The sequence below is a fragment of the Eptesicus fuscus genome, chromosome 4 (genome assembly GCF_027574615.1).
Source record: "Eptesicus fuscus isolate TK198812 chromosome 4, DD_ASM_mEF_20220401, whole genome shotgun sequence".
Classification (NCBI taxonomy): Eukaryota; Metazoa; Chordata; class Mammalia; order Chiroptera; family Vespertilionidae; genus Eptesicus; species Eptesicus fuscus.
Window position 1 is genome coordinate 73,093,521 of NC_072476.1, and position 26,347 is coordinate 73,119,867.

The 26,347-nt window shown below is 39.8% G+C and overlaps 1 protein-coding gene across 2 annotated transcripts in view; it reads left to right on the forward strand.

The window, feature by feature from the left end:
* CERT1 (ceramide transporter 1) overlaps positions 1-26,347 on the forward strand; it is a 97,198-nt gene that overhangs the window by 18,042 nt on the left and 52,809 nt on the right. For both annotated transcript variants that reach the window (XM_054715166.1, XM_054715167.1), the window contains exon 5: positions 25,473-25,580. In XM_054715166.1, coding sequence (XP_054571141.1) covers positions 25,473-25,580 — 108 coding nt within the window. The remainder of the gene's footprint in view (positions 1-25,472; positions 25,581-26,347) is intronic.

The following is a 26,347-nucleotide window of genomic DNA, read 5'->3' on the forward strand; positions in this document are numbered from 1 at the left end:
CTAGATAAAAGAATTTTTGAAACAACATTGGATAAAACCCTAATATTTTAAAATTCCAATGTTAGGCTCATCGTAACCATTTGGGTAAATTCTTAGTGTAAACATTTGCAAATCATTTTTTTTGTAAGTATGAAAATATCTGGTAATAAACCTTTAGGATGTCTTTTTTATATAAATATATAAGCCACATTCTTGTCATTTAAAGCTAGTCTTTGACTCTGCTATGATTAATAAATCTGCATTATTAGTTAATTCAGTATGAGATGGTAAACCAAGGAATAAGGAAAGTTATAAATTTACCATGCCACTCCTGAGTAACTTCAAGGGAACTTTGCACTTGTTCACATACTTGCCTATACTTGTTCATTTGGTTTTTACAGAGTTGTAGTTGAAACGCCTGTTTTGGTTGAGAGGTGCAAAATACGTACACACACAAAGCAAGAAAAACCAGTCTGACCTGGGATACCACAGGCACATTCTTCTTGATATTGATCATACACTAGCTTTTATTGTCTGATTATTGATTCTGAATTTTTCCCAGCCTAAAGAAAACTTGCTGTGATGTCCATCTTTTAATCTCTGTTTTAGCTTTAGTATTATATTGGTTTTTGAAGTTTTGTGGTCCTGGCTGGTGTGGCTCAAATGGCTGAAGCGTCATCCTGTGCACCAAAGGGTCACAGGTTCGATTCCCGGTGAGGGCACATACCCAGGTTGCAGGTTCGATCCCCAATCAGAGCGAGTACAGGAGACAACTCTCTCACATCAGTGTTTCTCTTTCTAAAATAAAAATAATAAAAAATAAATATTTTGTGAATCTTAATTATCTTTGTATTTGGAAAAGAGTCTAAAAATGGGAACAGTTTTCTGTTATTTCAAAGGGAGATGAAAAATAAAAAATATAATAATAGTAAAAAGAGATGAGAATTACAGATTCTCACTGCTTTGGAGCCAGGCCTACCTGGAATCAGACACTGCAGCCTCTGCCAAGTATAACATATGTGACCCTTGGTATGATAATTCATCTCTTAGTGTGTGTAAGGAATACATGGGATAATATATATAAAGTTACTTACACCACAGTGACTGATATATCTTCCCATTCATGACATAGTGGAAAAAAAGAATGGGCTTTGGAGCTACAACTAAATTATACCATGTTGTTTCTGAATGAAGAGATCTGCATTCAGTGAGAGTTGCTAAATGTGCACATAAGGAGAGTGGCCTAGTTTGTGAATTTAATCAGGGCCAGCCCTCTTAATGATTAAAGATGTTATTAAGTAGAACCAATTTTTATTTTTTTAACTGGGATGATTGTTAAAGGCTTAGTTGTTTTAGATTACACGACTATGTTTTTTCTGTTTAACTAAGCACACTTTATTTTGCTTGTTTTTCTTAGCATGCTTCCAGTTTGTATTTTCTTTTTTAATGAAGACATATACATGAAGCATATATTTCTTCCATATTATTATTTTTTTATATATATTTTATTGATTTTTCACAGAGAGAAAGGGAGAGGGAGAGTTAGAAACATCGATGAGAGAGAAACATCAATCAGCTGCCTCCTGCACACCCCCTATTGGGGATGTGCCCGCAACCAAGATACATGCCCTTGACTCGAATCAAACCTGTGACCCTTCAGTCCGCAGGTGATGCTCTATCCACTGAGCCAAACCAGTCAGGCTCTTCCATATTATTGATTTCTTTGTGTCTTTGAACAACAGATAGATACAATCTTTGGGTCTCTTTCAGAGCACTGTGACTTAAGCTGAGGTAACAGATTTTTGGTGAATTTAAGTTCTTAGAAAAGAGAGTCAGCAGCAAGTTCCAGATACATTGTAAACGTTTTCTTTCAAATTTCTAAAGATAGTTTATTCATAGACAAGAAAGAAGGAATCATTGTTAATTGATATTCTTAATACTTAATTAGTTAATTTTGATGTAAAATATGTGATATGTGACAACTAAGCAACATATCAGTAAAAATTTAAATTGCATGTGAATTGTAAAAATAAATTGAGTTATTAAACTAATACATGGAGGGAGAAAATTCAAATGCTATCACCAAACGTAATCAGCAACATTTTTCTTTTAGGAATAAGGAGGTAGTGAGATGTTTTCTAATTCATTCTTCAATATCACTAACGAACATTGAATGTGGAATCTAAATTTATTAATTTTACTATTTAAACATGAATTGCTGTATTGCTATTCAAAATTAATGTCAAATTGTTAAGGTATGATGGTGATGATGATGATAGGAGCTCTACTGTTTATTGAGGATCATGAAGTACTAGTTATTGTTTGTACTTCATGTGCTTTATTTTCTTCCTACTGTCCTGAGAGATGAAGGAAGTATTGTTTTACAGAAGAGAAAACTGAGGTTTAGATTAAAATTAAGTAACTTGTCTGAGACTATATATATACTACCTTCTAGTTTCTTAGGATTCAGTTTTATGTTGGTTCACTTTCTATGTTTAAAAATAATTTCCATAAGTTTACCTTGTGCAGGCTATAGTATGTTATTTGATTTCTGCTATCATATATATGCAAGACACATATGAACTCATCTTTCTGCCCATGGATTGTCAAAAAGAGCATTCCATTGTATTAATTGGTGTTTGAATACTGGATTCTGGGGTCTGACAAATATGGGATTGAATTCTGGCACTATTATGTAATAGCTGTGTGACACTGGTAAGTTACTTAAAGAAGGAAAGATGACAGTGCACTCTCCCCCCAAACAAAAACAAACAAGCAAGCAAAATAACCCAGTTATGATAAACCAAGAGTGTTGTACTTTAAAATTGACCTGGATTTTCATCATTCCAGCTCATTCAATTCATAGTTACTTCCTCATGGGCCCATCTGTCCTTATGGTGGTTAGACAGGACACTTGGAATAGTGGGTTTGTCATTTTCTCTTCTAATATCATCAGATGGGCTTTCATTGTCTCTCTCTCTTTTTTTTTTTTTTTTTTTTTTTTTTTTTTTGCTATTACCTGACAGGTTTAAGTAATTTGTAATATTTGAAAGAAGTTCAAGGTTTCTGTTCTTTTCCTTCCAGGAGGCCCTTATGCTCATTATAATAACATCTATGTACTAGTCCACTTTCTCTCTCTCTCTCTCTCTCTCTCTCTCTCTCTCTCTCTCTCTCTCGTACACACACACTAGCAGTTCTATCTTACAGGACCTTTTTAACAATAATGTACTGATGATGATAATGATAGCTAACATTTTTGAGAATTGATGTATGCCAGATATGGTAATAAACACTTTATATACATTATCTCATTTTAGTCTCACAAACTTAATGAGTTTAACATTATTATCCTATTTTTACAGATTAGGAAATTGAGACATAGGTTAAGTAATTTGTCCAAAGTCAAACTGCTAATTAGTGAAGGAGCCAGCATTCAGACCCAGGTCTATCTGACCTAAGAACCAGAGCTGTTGGCCAGCAAGCACTTCTGTCATCCTATAAGTATGTATTTATTTGAAATGTATCTGTTGACTTAAATCATGGGCTTTTTAAATTTCAATATTTTCATTTTTATATGTTCTTCATATCTCTTGTATTTATTTTAAACCATAAGCTTCTTAAAGTTTCAGTTGTACAACTTCTTTGTAGTAATCAGCAAAGCATTGAGCACATAAAATTTCCTGTTCAAATAATTTTACAGTATTGTAAAACAGATTTTATGGGGGGAAATATGTGATTTTTGAAGGTTTTATTTTATTTTAATCTCTATAGTTGGTGTTAGAATAATTACAAAAATACAATGTAGAGTTCTATATTTTTTGTGTAGCTTTGTTGTTTTGTCCTCCTTGGTATTCATTCCAGAATAACTTGCTCACTATAAGAAAAATTTTAAAAGATGATTCTATGATTTAACTTTTCTCAATATTTTAGAAATTGCACAATTCAGTGAGACATTAGACAGTGGCCCCTGTGCAAGAAAGATATTCCTGAGGTCATTCTTAAATTTGAAGGATCTATTTCAGTTTAAAATATAAAAAGGGACATAGTATATCAGACCAATAATTTTATTTTGAAATAGTGCTGGTTTTATTTTGTGGAGTCCATTCATATTCTACATTTCTCCTGGATTTAAGGCAACATTAAATAAATGATTTTTAAGACATGGAATTTTTTTGTTTTTAAATCTCTTTGCCATCACCCATGTTGTCTTGAGATCAATGAAATGGTGTTTGTGAAAATTATTTAAAAAGAAAAAGCTGAGTAACAACCAAGATGGGGGCATAGGTGAACATCTGTACTTGCTGCCTCTCACAACCACATCAAAACTCCAACTAAAAGACAAAACAAATATCATCCAGAACCACGGGAAACCTGGTTGAGTGGAAGTTCTGCAACTAGAAGGAAAGAGAAAAGCGCATTGAGTCTGGTGGGAATTGCGGAGGTATGGAGGTGCACGAACCAGGCTGGCAACTGGGTGTGCTGTTGTTTTTTTCAATCAGGAGGGAGATACAAGCTCCCAATTACTCTGAACTCCATTTTCTCGGGAGACGCTGGGGACCCAAACTCCTACAGGGAGAAGCTGGACTGTCTGCCATCGGGTCGGAAAGTGAGGGAGGCTTTCTTGCAGTGGTGTACGCAGCAATCATTGTTTACTGCACTGGGGCGCAGGACACGGGGACTTGGAAACTCGGAGACGCAGAGACGGCTGACTGGCAGCCATTGCTCTTTGCCACGCCCTAGCCTAGTGACTCCCTGAGACCCCGCACCGAACAATCTACAAACCCACCCAAGCTCCACGCAGCGGCTATTGCATATAAATGGCCTGCCCTATCGCAGCTTAACGTAACAAACTGCAGCTCTGGTCAGACAGCTCCAAAACCTCCAAACCCCAAGCAAAGAGGAGAAAACTGTAGTTCTCACTGTAGCTCCTGCTGGGTGGCCTCAGACTATAGCTGACCTGCACCCATTAGAGATTCAGAAGCTAGTGTATCTAGTGGTCAGTGTGAGACAACACCAAATTTCAACTACTCACATCCATAAGTGACACATTCAAAAGGCAGACTCAGTGAGCACCAAAGCCCCACTGAAACAAGTCCTGCCCCATAAGTGTGTCTCCAGCACAGCAGTTCTTCCATTATAGACACAGCAGTTCCTCACAGCCAATTGGCCTGGAGGTCAATTCCTCCCAGTGACACCAACAACAATCAAGACTTAACTACAACAAGGCTGTAGACACAGTCCACACAGGGGTGCACCAAGAGTGTCCACCTCAGGTAACTGGGAGACCTACCCACTGGGCCATATAGGACACCTAGCAAACAAAGCCACCCTACCAACTCAGGGAAGCAGCGAAAATGCGGAGACAAAGAAACAGATCACAAACAAAAGAAATGTAGGAAAACAAACGACTGGATATAGAGTTTAAAACCACAGTTATAAGGTATTTCAAGGATTTCCTAGAAAAGGCTAATAAATTTAACAAGATCCTCGAGGATATGAAAAAGGACCAACTAGAAATTAAACATACACTGACTGAAATAAAAAATATTATACAGAGACCCAACAGCAGACTAGAGGAATGCAAGAATCAAGTCAAAAATTTGAAATACAAAGAAGCAAAAAACACCCAACCGGAAAAGAAAAAAGAATCCAAAAATTTGAAGATACGTAAGAAGCCTCTGGGACAACTTCAAGCGAACCAACATCCAAATTATAGGGGTGCCAGAAGAAGAGAGAGAGCAAGATACTGAAAACCTATTTGAAGAAATAATGACAGAAAACTTCTCCCACCTGGTGAAAGAAATAGACTTACAAGTCCATTTTATGCGAACCCCAAACAAAAGGAATCCAAAGAGGACCACACCAAGACACATCATAATTAAAATGCCAAGAGCAAAAGACAAAGAATATTAAAAGCAGCAAGAGAAAAACAGGTAATTACCTACAAGGGAGCACCCATACAATTGTCAGCTGATTTCTCAACAGAAACTATGCAGACCAGACAGAAGTGGCAAGAAATATTCAAAGTGATGAATAGCAAGAACCTACAACCAAGATTACCCAGCAAAGTTATCATTCACCATTGAAAGTCAGATAAAGAGCTTCACAGATAAGAAAAAGCTAAAGGAGTTCATCACCGCCAAACCAGTATTATATGAAATGCTGAAAGGTATTCTTTAAGTGGAAGAAGAAGAAAAAAGTAAAGATAAAAATTATGAACAACAAATACATATCTATCAACAAGTGAATGTAAAAATCAAGTGAATAAAAAATCTGATGAACAGAATAAACTGGTGAATATAATAGAATCAGGGGCATAGAAAGGGAGTGAACTGATAATTCTCGGGGAAAGGGGTGTCGGGGTATGGGAAGAGACTGGACAAAAATTGTACACCTATGGATGAGGACAGTGTGGGAGAGGTAAGGGCAGAGGGTGGGGTCAGAACCAGGTGGAGGGGAGCTATGGGGGGGAAAAGGAGAAACAACTGTAATAATCTGAACAATAAAGATTTATTAAATTTAAAAAAAAAGAAAAAAGTGTGTCTCTGAATTGTCAAAGGACCTTGGTGAATATTTTCTGTATAATTAGTTTGTCAAGGAAATGTTATAAGTCATCTATTGATACTATTTAAAAGAGTCAGGGTTATGCCTAGAATGTTTTACAATTAAAATACACTAGAGGCCTGATGCACAAAATTTGTGCACGGGGGCGGGGTGTCCCTCATTCCGGCCTGCACCCTCTTCAATCAGGAACCCCTTGGGGAGTGTCCAACTGCCGGTTTAGGCCCAATCCCTGTGGGCCTAAACCGGCAGTCAGACATCCCTCTCACAATCCAGGACCGCTGGCTCCTAACCGCTCGCCTACCAGCCTGCCTGGTTGCCTCCCAACTGCCCCCCTGCTGGCCTGGCCGCCCCCCCCCCCCAATTGCCAGCCTGCCTGGTTACCCCTCAACTGCCCCCCTGGCAGCCTGTCTGGTTGCCCCTCAACTGCTCCCCTGCTGGCCAGGTCACCCCCCAACTGCCCCCCTGCCGGCCTGGCCACCCCCCCAACTGCCCCCCTGCAAGCCTGTTTAATCCCCCCCCCCCAACTGCCTCCCTGCCAGCCTGGTCGTCCCCTAACTGTCTGGAAGGAAGTCAGATGTCCGGAAGATGTCCAGTCACCCCGTCTAATTAGCATATTACCGTTTTATTAGTATAAATGTGATTTTGACTAACCCAGTTTTTTCTTTTTCTTTTTTTTTTTTTTTAAATATATTTTATTGATTTTTCACAGAGGAAGAGAGAGGGATAGAGAGCTAGAAACATCGATGAGAGAGAAACATTGATCAGCTGCCTCCTGCACACCCCCCACCGGAGATGTGCCCGCAACCAATGTACATGCCCTTGACCGGAATCGAACCTGGGACCTTTCAGTCCGCAGACCGATGCTCTGTCCACTGAGCCAAACCGGTTTCGGCCCAGTTTTTTCTTACCATGAAAGTAATTTACTTCTGTTGCCGGTGGATGAAACTCCCCTGTTTGAGGGAGCCAAGATCTTGGGGCACTGCTGAAAGAAGCATTTTCAGAAGCCCCCACGGGAGGATGGAATGTGGGAAGAGGCTTTATTGGCATGGAGTTAAATTTCTTAGGTTCCAGAGTCCCCTGCCCCTTAAGCCAGTCCTGGAAGAGGTGCATCTGGGAGCTCAGTCAAGTCAGAAATAAGGCTAATGTCCAGAGTTTCCATTCCATGTTGCAGCCAAGTGTGGATAAGCATTTGGGGCTGATTAACGTCCATTAGTCCATGTGTGGAGCCCAGCTCCTGGCACAAAGGGAGCACAGCCCCACTGCAGCAGGAGTCCTAAGAGGGCCAGCGTGTGAAAGCGAGAGCTCACTTCTTTGTTTAGAATTTTAAATATTCAGGTTTTGTTCCAAGTAAAAGATATTTAATATCATTTCAGCATTTGGACTTTATTTGGGTGCTTAAGTTAGTTGAAGACATTTGAACATGAGATATTTGATATTAAATAATTAGGTATTTTTAGGTGTGATCGTGGTATTGTGGTTATTTTAAAATAGTTTCATCATTTACTTTTTTAAATTTATTATTATTGTTGAAAGTATTACACATGTCCCCTTTTCTTCCCCATTGACCCTTCTAGCCTGCTTCCACCTCAGGCCTTCACCACACTATTATCTGTGTTCATGGGTTATTCATATATACACATAAGTTCTTTGCTTAATCTCTTCCCACCCACCCCCATCCCCTCTGAGATTAATCAGTCTGTTCCATGTTTCTATGTCTCTGAATGTGTTTTGTAAATATTTAGGTTTTGTGCACTTGCAGTGGCCATGGCCATCCTGGCCAATTACCTGTTTCCAGGTGTGATTAATGCGCAGTTAGCCTCCCATGTTACTCAGATCTTACTGGGCATGCCTCTAAACTGACTTTGTCTAGTACCTTCCCCCATCACCAATCAGCGGGTAATAGACTTGGAGTATGTTAAATGCAGCTTTTTCCCAAAGCTGTATCAATGATGTGCCTATATATAGTCTTTCCTTTTACTCCTTTGCTGTTAAATAATAACCAGGTTATTACAACAGTATCAGTTCCACCACCACCATCACCACCCCTCAGAAAAAAAAAAAAAAGCTAGCAGAAAGGCTCTCCTGGCACTATCAAATTTAGGAATCACGTTGAAAAAGTTAAGTTTTTTGGCTCTAGCAGAGTTTGTGGTAATCGTGACATTTCTTTATGTCCATAAGGGAGCAACCTTATTAGATTCTGAAATTTTGGTGGTCATGGGCCACCCAGACTTTCCTCACATTTTGGAAATTATCCATACACGATGAGTCATAGGAAAATGCACAATGAGGGAGAAAGAATCCAAATGGTAATTTTTACAGATGTTGATTGTATGTGGTGGGAAGATGTTTTGTAATTTAATGTTTGTGGATTTCTTATCCTTTGTGAAGGCCCACTAATTCATATGTGAAGTTCCATTGACTACTTTCAGAAGAAAGGTTTATTCTCAACCTGAGAAGTTTAAGAATTTCTATCTGAGGAAATAATGTAGAAAACAATCTTCAAAAGTAACTTAGACATTTTACTTGAAATGAGTGTGAAAAAGCTTCTTACCTAAAGATTCTCATTGGTTGAGACATCTAAATGTACCTAATACTCATTGTAAAGATCTTTTAAAAATTGTGTTGCTATTTGCCATAATGAAATCTCCAAGTGCGACACCCCCCCCCCCCATGTTACCTTGGGGTCAGCTTGATTTTGGTGCTTTCCCTCTAATTTTATTTTACTTAACAACTTCATTTCTTTTTTGTTAAATTGGACATAACCTCATTAGAAAACTATTTTAAAACTAGAGGCCCGGTGCACGAAATTCATGCACGGTGCAAGGGTTGTCCCTCAGCCCAGCCTGCACCCTCTCCAATCTCGGACATCCCTCTCACAATCCAGGACTGCTGTCTCCCAACTGCTCACCTGCCTGATTGCCCCTAACCACTTCTGCCTGCCAGCCTGACAGACGCCTAACTGCTCCCCTGCCGCCCCAATTGCCCCTAACTGCCCTCCCCTGCCAGCCTGGTCACCCCTAACTGCCCTCCCCTGCCAGACTGGTTGCCCCTAACTGCCCTCCCCTGCAGACCTGGTCCCCTCCCAACTGCCCTCCCCTGCCGGCCTGTTCCCCCCCCCAATAGCCCTCCCCTGCAGGCCTGGACACCCCTAATTGCCCTCCCCTGCTGACCTGGGTCCCCCCAACTGCCCTCCCCTATAGGCCTGGTCCCCCCCCAACTGCCCTCCCTTCCAGGCCTGGGTTCCCCCCCCCCAACTGTCCTCCCCTGCTGGCCTGATCGCCCACCACTGCCCTCCCCTGCCAGCCATCTTGTGGTGGCCATCTTGTGTCCACATGGGGGCTTCCATCTTTGACCACATGGGAGTAGCCATCTTGTGTGTTGGAGTGATGGTCAATTTGCATATTACTCTTTCATTAGATAGGATTTATTAGATAGGATAGCTAAGTGACAAAATATACCTGTTACTTCTTAGCATTTTAAATATCAAGGTCATGTAAAGCAGTTATCTCTGTTTGCCATTTTTAATCAACTATACTTTAGGAAAATTTTCTTAACAGATATTACAGGTTCTTTCTGTACTGTTTGCTTTATAAATGATTAGCATATAAACAGCTTTGCATTTTGAATCTGATTTCATTGTAAAGGGTTAAGACTGTAAATATAACTTTTTAAAGTACTATTTTTAGTGTATGTTTTTTGTAAGTAATTTTATGAGATCAGTGGACTAGAAGCATTTCTCCATTTACCTGTATGCACCATGCAGTGTTGACGGAGAGACGAAGATGGAATCAAATTTTACATTCTCCTTTACATTCAAGAGTTTTAGTTTTTGAGGGAAGTGCTGCAATCTAGTAGCTGCCAGAGTCATCAGGGCTGTCAGATAATTTGAAGAAAAACCCAGGTACATGGGATCACAACTGAACTTTATTAACCAGCAAAGAAACATCATTATGTCTCTGCATGTTTTCTCATTAAGATCAGGAATTTGCTTAGTTCCCAACAGTGGGAGTTAATGGTTAAATTGCTTGCAGTAATCCATACATGGTTAATATATTTTTTTAAACACCTAAATGTAATCAGTGTTACACTACCAGGACTTTTATAGTCGATGAATCAAAGGAAGAAAACAAAGTATCAACCCTCTTTAATATTCTTAGTGTACTGAAATAAAAACAATTCACCAATTTTAAAAGGGCTTTTAAAATAACTTTGTTAGTTTTTGTTACCTGCAATTTTTTAAATCTGAATTCACCAGAGTCAACATCTGCACTTTGTGCTTCCATAGTTACCTAAATACTTAATTAAAAGTCTATCATCTTGAGCCCTACCCGGTGTTGTTTCTAAGTGGTTAGAGCTTCAGTGGGAGCACCAAACGGTCCAGGGTTCAGTTGCCAGCTAAGGGCATGTACCAACCAATCCATGTGTGTCTCTCACATTGATGTTTCTCTCTCTCCTTCTCTTCCTCTCTATCTCTCTCCCCCGCACTCCCTTCTACTCTCTTCAGAAAAGCAATGGAAAATATATCCTCAGATGAGGATTAACAAAACAAAATGTATGTCATCTTGAAATGAGGGAATAGATGTCAGTAATTTATAGTTTTCAGCCAGGTTCTTTTATCTGAGGAAGGTGTTTATCTTTTACCACAGTGGTAAAAGAGGAATCAGGATTTTACCTAGAACAGTGAAAAAAGAAGATAACTAAGGTAGCTAATCATGTTAACTATGTAGCCAGTTAAGATATAATTTGATAACATTTTTTTTTGTCAAATCAATTTAAAAAGTTCATAAAGTTTAATTTTTGAAAAAAAGCCAAAGACTTGAACTGGCACTTTATAAAAAATATAAAAGGTTATTTAAATGGGCCCAGCCAGTATGGGTCAGTGATTTGAGCATCGACTTATGAAGGTCACGGTTCAATTCCCAGTAAGGTCACATGCCTGGGTTGTGATCCCCAGTGTTGGGGGTGTGTGCATCAGGCTGCCAATCAGTAATTCTCATCATTGATGTTTCTATCTTTCCCTCTCCCTTTCTCTCTGAAATCAATTAAAAAAATATTTAAAAAATAATAAATGGGTAATAAACATATGAAAAGGTACTCTATTCCATTAGTCATCAGAGAAACCCAAATTTAAACTGCAGTGAGTGAGGTATCACCATCTACCTCGCTTTTAACATAAAAAAGACAATACCAAGTGTTGATGAGGATGTGAAGCAACAAGTATAAATTGCATGCAAACACTTTGAAAAACAGTTTTGCAATATCTACTAAAGCAAAACATAGATGTCTTTTCAGATAAGGTAAATATTGAAAATTTGAAAAGATCCCACGGATATTGATGTCATGGGTCTGTTCATTTTAATTAAGCTTTTTTATGTTACAGGGAATATAGGCCAACCCATGTTCCATTGATAAATAGGAATATTGCCATGAACCAAGAAAATTTAGAATACTCTATGTGCATGGAAATCCCAAAATGTATACTTAACTCTGATTTTATTGTTAACAGAACTCAGTTACTCTCCATTCACCTGTGTAGCTTAGATTCATTCTATTATTCTCTCTTTTTATAGTACCTGTTATTCATAACCTGACCTTTTCCTATCTTTGGCTTCTTTTCAGCTTCAACTCCTACTACCAACTCCCTAATCTCTTGGCATTTCCAAAAGTAAATGCCTTGAAAAATATCTGATTGCCTTTTCACTTTAGGTTACTATTAATTGGCCACCCTTGGCCCATTTATAATTAACTAGAGGACTAATGCACAAAATTTGTGTAGGAGTAGGCCTTCCTTCTTCCCCCAGCTTCCCTCCGACACCTAGGATCTGGGCTTCCCTCTGGTCGCTGACAGGGACCCAGGCTTCCTTCGCAGTCCTGGCTTTGTCCATAAGGTCGTCCAGACGGACGTCTGGTCTAATTAGCATATTATGCTTTTATTATTATAGATTGTATATTTCCTTGGGTAGGGTCAGACTGGCGGTTATACAAACAATGTTCTGTGAGTATATTGTATAACTCAGTATAGTGTTTACCAAATTTGCAAGTTTTTATAATGCTTTACCAACTATTTGTTACTAGCAATTTAGGTAAATATTACTAGATTTTTCAGTGTATTTCTCTAGTCTTAGTCAGTCTGTAATTTGCTTGCAAAATATTTCTTTAGATAAGAGAGATCAAGTAAAAAAGGCAGTTTACTAGAGTTAAATAACTTTTCCCTATAGTTACTTCAGAAAATAGTAAAGAATATGAAGTTATGCTACAAAAGTCATCTACACTAATAAAAGAGAAACATGCAAATTGACCATACCTCTGCTATGGCCACAAGCCACTCCCACCAGCCAATCGGGAATGAGTATGCAAATTAACCCAACCAAGATGGCTGCGGACACGGAGCGAGCAGGAGGCTTGGGTTTCCCCGGCGATGGAGGAAGCCAAGCTTCCCGCACACCCTGGCCGGTCCTGGCCTCCGCTCAAGGCTACAAAGTTTCAATTATAGAAGATAAATAAATCCCAACAAAAATGGCTACGGCCATGGAGCAATGAAGAGGCTTGGGTTTTCCCGGCGATAGAGGAAGCCAAGCTTCCCGCCCCCCGCCTTCCCTGGCCTCCACTCAAGGCTACAAAGTTTTAACCCTTTGCACTCGCTTGCTTTTTTCTCGATTTCTTTATTCTAATGCTAACCATGTCGAGTCACACTCGACATCTGAGTGCAAAAGGTTAATTATAGAAGATAAATAAATCCCAGATACCAGGGCCTCCGCTTGGGTCGTCGGGGGGCGTGGCCAGCCTGCAAACCACCACAGGCCCCTTGCCCAGGCCACCCCACGCCCCAAGGGAACCCCCACCCTGATCCGGGACACCCTTCAGGGCAAACCAGCCCGCCCCCCCCCCCCCCAGTGCACCAGGCCTATATCCTATCTAATAAAAGAGTAATATGTAGATTGACCATCACTCCAACACACAAGATCAAGATAGCTGCCCCTATATGGCCAAAGATCCTGCCCCCATGTGAACACACAAGATGGCCAGCAGGGGGGGCAGTTGGGAGGGACCAGGCCTGCAAGGGAGGGCACTTGGGGGCGATCAAGTCTGCAGGGGAGGGCAGTTAGGGGTGACCAGGCCAGCAGAGGAGGGAAGTTGGGGGCGACCTGGCCTGCAAGAGAGAGCAGTTGGGGGGAGGGACCAGGCCTTCAAAGGGAGGGCAGTTAGGGGCAATCAGGCTGGCAGGGGAGCAGTTAGGCATCAGTCTGGCTGGCAGGGGAGTGTTTAGGGGGTGATCAGGCTGGCAGGCAAAAGCGGTTAGGGGCAGTCAGGAAGGCAGTCAGGCGAGCAGTTGGGAGCCAGCAGGATCAGGCCTAAACGGGCAGTTGGACATCCCTCAAGGGGTCTCAGATTGGAGAGGGTGCAGGCTGGTCTGAGGGACACACCCCTCCCATGCACGAATTTCGTGCACCAGGCCTCTAGTGTTTTATAATGTTTCAATATTGTATTTGAATGTTTATTTAGAGAGGAGATTTCTGACAGTTACTGGGACAGATGGGATTCTGCTTTTTCTAATTTAATGTGGAAAAGTCATGGTGGGTGGCATGGCTTACACATATTGACAGCAGTGGTAACTATTTTCTAATTTTACCTAAAATTATCTAGTAATTCTTTTTGTGCAGGGCCAGCACAGCCAAGGGTTAGGTGAGCCTGATGTGGGGCGGGGGTGGAGGGTGGCAAAGGATTCAAGAAAAGACAAAGAGAATAAGCTGGGGCTCAGTGGATCTCCTGTGCCTGGCTGAGGCCACAAAGAGATATCCAGATGACAAGCTGATGCTTTATTTTATAGTCAGAGGTAAACAAGGTAGTGGTCACCATAGTTACAATGTTCTTGTGAGTTTGATTTGTTTTGGCAGCACTTGCTGCACCTCCCATAGCCCATTAGCTACCTAGGAAGGAGGTAGGGAGCGTCATAATGACGTCATAAGGTCAAGCTTAATTATGCTAAGAGGGCTGTGCCCTCTAAGCTGGGACTTGTTTATGGCTTTGCCAACAGGTCAGTCCAAGGCTTAACCCTATAGCCGCTCCCTACATTTTTAAAAAACAAAGAATATAAAACTCATTTTAATCAAGTAAACCTTTTCACTAATAGCCTAAAATATATTTTGCATATGTTGTCTTTATTGCCTGGTAAAAGAGTCTAGGTTTGTTTGAAATTGAGGAATGAAACACAGCATTGGGTTAGGAATAATACAAATAGGTGGCAAAATAAATGAATGTCCTGCAGGTTAAAATGTTATCCTAGCTGAAAACAATTCTATCGTTTTTCCATCACATCCATGTTCTCAATAGACCAGCTATGGTCATTGATAGGAATGCGCGTATCACTGTTCATTTCCTAAGCCCTTGTTCTTTTCAGTACCATCCCTTTGAAGAATAATTAAACACTGTTATCATTTAATCCTCCTGGAAGCCTTTCAGTGTAGGCGTCATTCTCATTTTGCATTAAAAATAAATTAAGTAGATTATGAGAACATTGATCAGTGAGTGGTAACATTATTATTCCAAAAGCAACAACCTCATTTTTTAAATACTCCCCTTTCTAGTTAATTTCAGCTATTCTCATGGATGCATGGTTGAATACTAAAAAATAAATGATCAGTCAACCCCCTTTAAAAAAATCTTTCCTATATAGTTAGATCTAAAAGTTCTTAGGAAGTCTAAAACCATTCCTGCAAATAGTTTCACTAGTTAGATTTTATTGCTCCCCCACTGGTTTTTAAAAGTAATATTTGCTCATAAGGGGAAAAAAAACTGTCTTTTTTTTTATTCTCACTTGAGGATATTTTTTCCATTAATTTCTATAAAGTGTGGAAGAGAAGGAGGGAGGGAAGAGAGAGAAATCTTGATGTGATAGAGACACATCAACTGGTTGCCTCTGGTAAGCGCCCCGACCAACGCTGGGGAACCTGTAGCTGAGGTTCCCTTGACCAGCAGTTGAACCTGTGACCCTTTGGTATGTGAGCCAGTGCTCAACCACTGAACAAAACTGGCCAGGACATAAAACTATCTTTAATTTATAACTGAGACAATTACTCTTCATTTTGCTGTATTTCCTTCTTATTCTCTGTACATTTTACCCTCAAAACATTGTGGAGATAACAAAGTTTATATTCTGTTTATTTTCCCAATCTAACATTATTTTCTCTTATAACACAGCTTTGTTAATATTTTATTGTGCTGTGATTTTGGTGCTCATTTGCTAATAACTAGACCTTTATAATTTACTTTTTTTGTATTTATTGCCTTCCTACATAAAGCATTTTTCTGCAGTGTAGTTGCATCCTTATAATAGATTCTCAGAAATAGAATTGCTAGGTTTAAGAATATAAGTACTTTTATATATACATATGTGTGTGTGTGTGTGGGTGTGTGTATACACACACCCACACACACACACACCCATATTGCCAAATTGCTTTTCAAAAAGATTATACTGCCCTAACCAGTTTACTCAGTGGTTGGAGTGTCGTCCTGCAGACTGAAGGGTCTCAGGTTAGATTCTGGTCAAGGGCACACACCTCGGTTGCAGGCTCGATCCCTGATCCCTTGGTCCAGTGCGTTCTATGTGTTTCTCTCACATTGGTGTTTCTGTCTCTCCCCTCTCCCTTCCACCCTGTCTAAAAAAAGCAATTAAAAAAAATATATATCCTCAGGTGAGGATTAAAAAAAGAAAAAGATTGTGCTAATATAATTTCATCTGCAATAATGTGTAGAGATCTTCATTTCACTGCAACGTTACTAGTATTATTAATTTTTTAACCCTTTCCAAGTTAGAGAGATGAAAAATGTGTTCTGTGACTTTTTTAATTTTTGTAGAAGTGATATGTTTATTGCTGTAAATAATTTAAATAAGACAATGCTGAAAGCTAAAGAATAGAAAATGAATATATAAAATGAATAATTTAAGTAAGACAATGCTGAAATCTAAAGAATAGAAAATGAATATATAAACATCCATTTAAAGTTACTGAACTCTTTCAAAGCAAAATAAAAAAGATCTCCCTTATCCTTTAGTATTTGTTTTGTAAAGCTAGGGTGGAAAAATTGTTTAACAGATTTCCTTTAGACAGCTTTATTTGATTTAACTAGTTATTTCTCACCTTCCTTTTAAGGCTCCCTCAAAAGGAGGAAAGATTGAGAAAATAAGACTGAATTTCAGAGTGTTAAATTTAGTTTATTTAGAATTGTTTTTTGTATTACAGGTTGGATTCTTAAACAGCTTTTGGTACAGAGTAAGGACTTAGTAGTTTAATAATTTCTCCCTGTAGATAGAAGGATATACATGTTGTATTTGGGCTGTTTTTTTTGTTTTGTTTTGTTTTGTTTTTTAGTACTTCCAATAGTGATAGACATTGTCTTATTTTCTTCTGTATTCTTTTAATAGGTAACAAGGGCATGTGATAAGGCCCTGCTTAAGCCTTCCAGCCTCATCTCACTCTAACACTGCCTATTTAGATATGTCTGTAAAGGAAAGTTCTTCTCGTGCTCTCGTAGAAGAAAATGAAAGATGAATAATCAAGGTCTATAAATAACCTTATATCATGATATTTTTTTAAAATCATGGTATCAGAATGACTAGGGTCTGAAAAGGAAAAAGAAGAAATTTCCTAGAACTAGTCTGAGCAAATGTTCTGTTTTTCAGTATGATTTGTGAAAAGTATCTTGAGGTTAAGCAGATATTGTACTCGAAGTTTAAGTGTATTGCCGTTGGGCTTTTTTTATGCAGAGTATGATAAAATCCTCTTTAATACCGTTTCCTTAAATATATTTTTTTAATTGATTTGATTCAATGAAACACTGCAATTCCTGGAAATCATTGTGGATTGAACCTCTCCTCATCTGATACATTATAAATGTTGGTTTTCTGAATGAATTATATCTTTCCATCTGGTTCAATAAAGAACTACCTTTGGCCTCCATGTAAAATATATACATTTTTTAGCCTACGTTTCAGGTGTTTAGGTTTAGTATGGAGAACTATAGTACCATACTAGCCATATTATTTTAAAAATAAAATTGAGCCCAGGATTTGTAATGACTGACTTGTCTTATTGTCTAGTGGTTACAGTGATACTAAAGCCTGTCTTAAATTTATCCTTGTGTTTTTTCTATTTCAGAAGCTACTGCTTCTCTAGGGGGATCCCATACATATTTGAAAGGCTAAATAGATGAAATTTTTAATATTTTCAAGTATGAAATTATTGTGCCCAATTTTATCTCAAATATTCTGTTGACCTAGACAAGAATAAAATTGTTGCCATGGCAACTTATATTTAAATTACAACTCTATTGATTAAATTCTTCTCCTGATTATAGTTTCTTTCTTCTCATGTGGTTTGCTTTAAAATAATAATATTGAAGGTAGCAAGCTTATTTGGTTTTATAACAGGTTTCAGAATTTCAGTTTCTGGATAATGCTCCTTTGTGCTTATATTAACATTTAATCTTATATTTTCTCTCTTTCCATAATTAAAATGGAAAAATGACAATATATTTTTTGGGTGGGGGAACTATGCCATTAATAACATAATTTTTGACACCATGAGGAAGTTACTTAATTACTGTCTCTATTTTTTTGTTGTATTTCTTGCTGGAGAGTGTTGCTAAGGAAAAGAATAAGATTTTCAAAAGCCAGGTTCCATTAAAAATTATAAGCCAACATTCTTACTGTAATTTATACCACTGCTTTGGTATATGGATAGGCTAATGAACAGACTGTGCAGAATGATTATACATAAGTTTATCTTCCACATGATTAAACCAAACGATAAGACTTAGCTGTGACTTTAAGGAATTTTTTTCGAATCAGTTCTTAGGACATTTTTGGTATTTTATTAAATTCATAACTTTGAGCTACATGATTTAAATTATCATGCTTTTCATTTTTCTCCAAAAGTCTAGATGTAGAGGGTACAGTACATGTAAAGGAATTAGTCTAAAGGTTACTCTTATACTTTGACCAAGAGTAACCTTTATTATCAGCTTTCCAAGTAGTATACTGCTATTTGGAAAATGCTACTGACCCCCTCTAGTGGCCAAAAGATTGTGCTTTTTGGTCTCATTACTGTAGTATTTAAAAGTAAACCTTGTTCTATATTAAGATATAATCAGTACACTTTTTATTGAACTAAAATGATATATGTTTTTGCAAAACCTGTTCAGGAATATTGCTTACTAACTCACAAATTTGGGAAAGGAAGTTTTTGCACAGCAATTCATTTGAGGGAGCTTAAAGCAGATATATTGAAAGGGAAAAATATTCCTACAGTAACTGTACTTGAATTTCTCATTATTAATTTTAGATAGAATTTGGTGTTTTCAAAATACTATATTAGTGATTAGGGGTTGTAAGTAAACTCAACTTTTTTCTTGTGGAAGAGTGAGTGGAATTTTTTAAAAGCCCGCATGCCTTTAAAGTATTATTCACAAAAATACTGATGAGATTCAAAAGTATCTTAAAATTTTAAGAACACTTAACAGTGTATCAGGTTATGACTATAAACTAATAGCTTCCCATTTTCATCCCTATTTCCCTCACCCACTCGACCTTCAAAAAGTAGATCTTACAAATTCAGAATGAGTATTGTTGCCTTCAAAGAGGACATTTTGGGAAGCCACAATAGATTTGTCAACAACATTGCCTTTCTCAGAATAGTTTTACAACTTCTCTTTTAGAATTATTTTCAGCCCCATGACAGTGTTTATAAAATATTGAATCTTGAGACAAGGCTGCCCCTACACCACTCAGGTATGTAAATGCCCATAAATGAATACAATTTTTAAAACACCTGCTATATATAAACTTTGAAATAAACTCTACATGTTGCAGAAATGCTAAGGTTAATTTTTTAAAAATATAAACCCTTAACAGATAGCAGTATCTTTGTTAATAGATTAGATTTTTGAGAAAAATTAAAACTAAGAACCATGTCCTGTGAATAAGAAAGCCAATCAAACTTAAACATTTTGAAGTTATTTTAAAGTTATGAGACAGTTCTTTAATTTTTATTCTGTGACTCCTAAAAATGATTTGAGATAGCTAAATTTTGTAGCTGTCATAAAATTAGACTAAATGTTATGTAAGACTATCAGGAATGTTTTACACAATGGCAGCATCATTTGCACAATTATAGGCATTTCCAGAATGACTAGTTTTTAAAAACAGTGAGGATTCATTTGTGTGTGTATATGTATATTTGTTAAACATTTCACTTATACTTAATGTTATCTCAATACACTTACTGACTGAAATGGGATCTTTATTATTTAAATTCTGTAACAATGGAATTGGTTATCCTATATTTTCTTTTTCCTGAGAATCCTATCTGATAAAGAGGGAATATGCTAATTGACTGCCCCGCCCTCAAAGATGGCAGCCCCCACAGCCATAAGATGGCAGTGCCCAGTCCCCTAACAGCTGTTGGGGCCGCAGGCGCGGCAAGGCCTGGCCCATCCCAAGGCAGGCCCAGCTTTGCCAAGCACCTGCCTCCGGAGTCCCCCAGTCCCCTCAGCTCCCCAGCTTCCCATGGCCAGCCCAAGGCCAGGCAAGCCTCAGATGGCAGCTGCCCAGGGTCACCCGAGGCTCAGGTAACCAGGGCTGGCTGAGGCTTGTGCTGCCGGCAGTGGCAGCAGCAGAGGTGTGATGGAGCATCGCCTTCCACTGATCACTGGGTCACCTCCCGCCCCTGAGGGCTCCCAGACTATGAGAGGGGGCAGGCCAGGCTGAGGGGACCCCCCCCCCCCCCCGCTCCACTGCATGAATTTTCATGCACCGGGCCTCTAGTAGTGTTTTATAAACAAGCATCATTAAAAGTATGACATTATCACTTTGGTATTTGGTGACTTGTATATGCTGAAAGTTTGAATTTTAAGAGGCTGCTTTTTTCACATGGATAAATTTCTAATGTCTTTGCCTGAAGATATATTTTTTTAATGAGTTGTTTTGCTATTTTGGTTATGAATTCTTTAGCTCCTTTCTCCCTCTAACTCCCTTCTCCTCCTCCTTCTCCCTAGAATATTAAACTTTAATGAAGTGATACTGAACTGGAAAAGTGTATTAAACTAGTGTTAATATTATTTATTAAAAATAACATAATTTTATTTATTAAATCAGTATAAAAGCTTGATATTCTGTATCTAGAAAAACAGTTAGAATAATGTCGGGGCTAAACCAACAGCTATATAGAAAATGTAATGGATTTTTAGGAACTAGAGCACAGAGGATGTAAAATGTCAATGGAAATACTTTCTACAATGTATTGTACTTAATTTTAATGATTCATAATCTTAACCTTTTGCACTCGGATGTCGAGTGTGACTCGACACGGTTAGCATTAGAATAAAGGAATCAAGAAAAAAGCAAGCGAGTACAAAGGGTTAATCTTGAAAATCAAGTAATCTAAACAACTATTTTAATGGGATGGTTGATTTTTATTATGTGTATGCCAAGAATAATTAGATGTTATTTTACCTCTTAAATTTAGAGACTAGGGCTAAAGTTATGCACGGTACTTTAAAAAGCAGTAGGAAGTAATCAGAAATCTAAAATACTTGAACATGTGTCAAATACAATAAAACCACAATATAATAATTCGGGCAAGGGGCTGTCCATTAAAGCCGAAAGTCCATTATATAATAAAGTAGGTTTTCCAGATGTATGATAAACAATTGAAAAATTAGTTTACATATTTATACTTATATAGACATGTTTGTATAATTAAAATGTATGAAAAGTTTAATTTCACAAAAAAGTTTTCTATATGTATTACTATAATTTTAAATTTATACTGAATAGGTCTAGTACATTTGTGCAATCACCAGTCAACTCGAGTAAATAAATGCCACATGGCTGGGCTGTGGCTTAGCACACGTAGGAACTTGACCTGCATGCAAGTTAAAACTGCTGCAGAAAGTTACACCATGCAACAGCAGAACCAATTACCATGTGCGAAGCACTGTGATCACCAGCTAATCATTGACCAAACATTGTTTGCGAGTAGTGACTCTTGGATTTAAATATGTATACTATAGTTGTAGATATGTAATCTATACTAATAAAAGGGTAATATGCAAATTGGTCACGACACCCTCACAGTAACAACCGAACAGCAGGCTGCATGGGGCAACCAGGCCGGCAGGGGGGTTAGCGAGGGATGACTAAATGACTGACCAGCAGGTTGTGTGGGGTGACCAGGCTGGCGGGGGGGGGGGGCAGTGAGGGGCGACCAGGCTGGCAGAGGGGGGTTGGCAGTGAGGAGTGACCAGGCCGGCAGAGAAGGGCAGTGAGGGGCGGCCAGTCTGGCTGGGGGCGGGGGGAGTTAGGGGCAACCAGGCCAGCGGGAGGGAGGGCAGTTAGGGGCGATCAGGCTGGCAGGGGGGGCAGTCAGGGGCAATCAGGCAGGCAGGCAGGCAGGTGAGCAGTTATGAGCCAGCGGTCCCGTATTGTGAGAGGGGTGTCCAACTGCCAGTTTAGTCCCAATCCCTGTGATCGGGCCAAAACCAGCAGTCAGACATCCCCCAAGGGGTCCCGGATTGAAGAAGGTGTAGGCTGGGCTGAGAGGACTCACCCTCCACCCGTGCATGAATTTCATGCACTGGGCCTCTAATATTTGTATATGTCAGCAAAATTACTGCAGTGTTTTTTCCAACATATGGTCTATTCTCTAAAATTTGTTAAAAATGACACTGAGCCTGGTAGTAGTGGCTCAGTGGTTGAGCATCGACTTATGAACCAGGAGGTCACTGTTTGATTCCTGGTCAGGGCACATGCCTGGGTTGCTGGGTCTATCTCCAGTAGGGGGGCATGCAGTAGGCAGCCAATCAATTATTCTCTCTCATCATTGATGTTTCTATCTCCCTCTCCCTTCCTCTCTGAAATTAATTTAAAAATTTATTTTAAAACTAGAGGCCCGGTGCACGAAATTTGTGCACGGAGGGGGTTTGTCCCTCAGCCCAGCCTGTACCCTCTCCAATATGGGACCCCTTGAGGGATATCCGACTGCCCATTTAGGCCCGACACCGGGATTGGGCCTAAATGGGCAGTCGGACATCCCTCTCACAATCCAGGACTGCTGGCTCCCAACTGCTTGCCTGCCTGCCTTCCTGATTGCCCCTAACCGCTTCTGCCTGCCAGCCTGATCACCCCCTAAACCACTCTGCTGCCAGCCTGTTTGCCCCCAACTTCCCTCCTCTGCTGGCCTGGTCACCCCTAACTGCCCTCTCCTGCAGGGTTGATCACCTCCAACTGCCCTCCCTTGCAGGCCTGGTCCTTCTCAACTGCCCTCCCTTGCAGGCCGGGTGCCTCCCAACTGCCCTCTCCTGCTGGCCATCTTGTGGTGGCCATCTTGTGTCCACATGGGGGCAGGATCTTTGACCACATGGGGGCAGCTATATTGTGTGTTGCAGTGATGATCAATCTGCATAGTACTCTTTTATTAGATAGGATATAGGCCTGGTACAGGGGTGGGGGCCAGTTGGTTTGCCCTGAAGGGCGTCCCGGATCAGGTGGGGGTTCCCTTGGGGTGTGGGGTGGCCTGAGCGAGGGGTCTGTGGTGGTTTGCAGGCCGGCCACACCCCCTGGCAACCCAAGCAAAGGCCCTGGTATCTGGAATTTATTTTCCTTCTACAATTGAAACTTTGTAGCCTGGAGCAGAGCCAAGCCTGGGGCTCCCTCTGAGGCCGGCCGGCAGCCATTTGTGTTGGGGTTATAATTGAAACTTTGTTGCCTTAAGCGGGTGGGCCCAGCCAGGGTGTGCGGAAAGCTTTGCTTCCCCTGTTGCCGGCGGCAACCCTGGCTTGCACTCTCAAGCTCCATTCTGCCGCCATTTGTTTGAATTTGTTTACCTTCTATAATTGAAACTTTGTAGCTTGAGTGGAGGCTTAGGCCTGGCTAGGGCAGGCGGAAAGCTTGGCTTCCTCTGTTACCTAGGAAACCTTGCTCTCTGTGGCTGTAGCCATCTTGGTTTGGGTTAATTTGCATACTCGCTCTGATTGGATGGTGGGCGTGGCTTGTGGGCATGGCTGGTGGGTGTGTTGGAGGTATGGTCAATTTGCATATTTGCCTATTATTAGAGAGGATAAATGACAGTGAGGCCCGGGAGGCATGGCTCAGTGATTGAGAGTTGACCTACGAACCAAGAGGTCACGGTTTGATTCCTGGTCAGGGCACATGCCCAGGTTGCTAGCTCCATCCCCCATGTGGGGCATGCAGGAGGCAGCCAACCAGTGCTTCTTTCTCATCATTGATGTTTCTGTTCTCTCTCTCTCTCCTCTCTGAAATCAATAAAAATATCTCTCTTTTTTAAAATGACAGTGAATTAGTAACAAAAAAATAACTTATTATAAGCAAATCTTGGTTAAGAGCATTTTAAAATTAATATCCAATTCCATTGTCTATTTTATTGGTATTGCATTTGTAATAGGGAGGGTGAATATAAAGTTGATGCTCTGAAGAGTACCAACCACATCAGAATTATATAAAAGTACTAGAGGCCCAGTGCACGAAATTCATGCATGGGTGGGGTCCCTCAGGGTGGTCTGTGGAGATCAGGTCCTAGCTCATGCCCCCACCCTCACAGCCCCAGCTCGCGCCCCTAGTCTCGCAGCCCCGCAGCCACACCTGGCACCCTGCCTTGGCACCACCCACTCACCCAGTCCCCCACCAATCGGCACCCCTACTCACACCCACATTGGCCTGGCGCCGCCCGCCACCACTGCTGGTCACCATCTGTGGGGTGACCAGTGGAGCAATTGGGGCCCCCGCTCACACCTGTGTTGCCCTGGCAACGGCCCCACTGCTGCCACTGGTCACTGTCTGCGGGGCGATCGATTGGGGCCAGGCCCCCACCCAGTTCCCTCTGCGCCTGGGAGCCGGACGGTGGCCCTGCCCCCTGCCGCTGCCACTGGTCGCCATCTGCAGGGCAACCAGGCCCCCGCCTTGGCCTGGCGCTGTCCGCTCACCTGCTCTACCATCCCGCTGCAGTCCCGCTCTCATCGGGCCCATCAGGGCTGGCAGCGCCTCTACTGCCTCCGGCTGCCAGTGTCATCGTTGATGCCCACCATGTTCCGCGCCACCCCCTGGTGGTCAGAGCACATCATAGCAAGTGGTCGAACTCCCACCCGAGGGGACAATTTGCATATTCAGCTTTTATTATATAGGATTATTATAGTGCTAAGTCTAATATCCTGGAGTTCAATTATTTTTTATAACAGACTGGTAAAGTTGAGAATTTTGTGTGTGACATGAACTGTTGAGGTGGCTACAAAATGAAAAAGTGACAATCTTCCAGAAGAACCAAGTTTTATAGTAATTATAAAATCTAAATATAACCAAGTATATGGTAAATGCTATAATTTTGACATGTGAAGAATGGTTGAGAATACAAAGACAAACTGCCTAATGTAATAGTAGAGGTTTCATTGAGACAGTAATAAGTGATAGTCCTGGAAATAGTACTATAAAGAAGTAGTACTGGAAGTTTTCCTCTCAGTACTTTTTAAAAAATTTACTGTTTATTTCTTTGTGCTACAAAAAGAATTAAAGGTGGTTCAAGACATCTTAGCCCATCTTCTATTATTTTTACTTTTTGCCTTTGTCCTATCCAATTTTTATAACAGCCTTATTAATTTATAGGAAAACTCTTGTTTATTCTTAAGTATTTTTCCAGTTTTATTGAGGTACAATTAACATAACCTAGTAGCAATTTAAGGTGTACAACATAATGATTGTAACATTTGTATATGTCAGCAAGGTGTACAACAAGCACGCATATATAGTGAAGTGATTACAATAAGTTAAACATCTATCTCACACAGTTACAATTTTTTTCTTGTGATGATTAAGTAATTTTTATTTAATTTTTTTTCATGTAGTTTACTTTCTTTTTTAGACTGAATCTGGTTATGGATCTGAATCCAGCTTGCGTCGACATGGTTCAATGGTGTCACTGGTGTCTGGAGCAAGTGGCTATTCTGCAACATCCACCTCTTCATTCAAGGTTTGTGATTGGGAATGCTTTAAGTTAAGGCCTCATAAATTGAATTTAGTACTGAATGTTGTGAACAGAACTTATTTAATAGTTTTTTTCAAAAGAACTTCTCTACAATGTAATTTATTTTAAGTTCAAAATTATTTTTTAAGGGTTAACATTTATGACTCATAAATAGAAAATGAACACATCCAAGATTTTGTCATTCATTAATAGATAAGACGTAAAAATAAATTGGTTCAAAGGAGGATCTGAAGAATGCCAAAATGATTTTGCTAATATATGCAAAACTGTTCAGTATCCACAGATTAGAAACTAGTGTATCTCCACCAATCAAAATTCATTTGCATATCTATGGCCAAAATAATTTACATTACTCTTATTTTTCTACTACTTAAAGAGTTATAAAATAGGCCAAATGTAATGAAATCAAAGACTTCTATATGATTAGACAACATTCCATAAATGCTAAAGGTTCCACAGGTAGCACACACCATTCCTTTGAAAGGATATCCAGTAATATTTTTTCCCATTTCAAAGTCTTTCACAGTTTTTTTTCACACAATGTCAATAATTTGAAAATATTAAATTTTACATGAACAAATTGTCAGGCTTATTTGTCCCTTATTTCCTTCAGGCCTATCACTATCTAGTCACTGTTAGTCAGTTTCAAGTTAATTCCTAGAAGTATTACATTGACAGCTCTCCCTACCCGATGGCCCTCATAAGTAAGATGTAGACCTTAAAAAGTGATGAAATACAATAGGACTAAATAA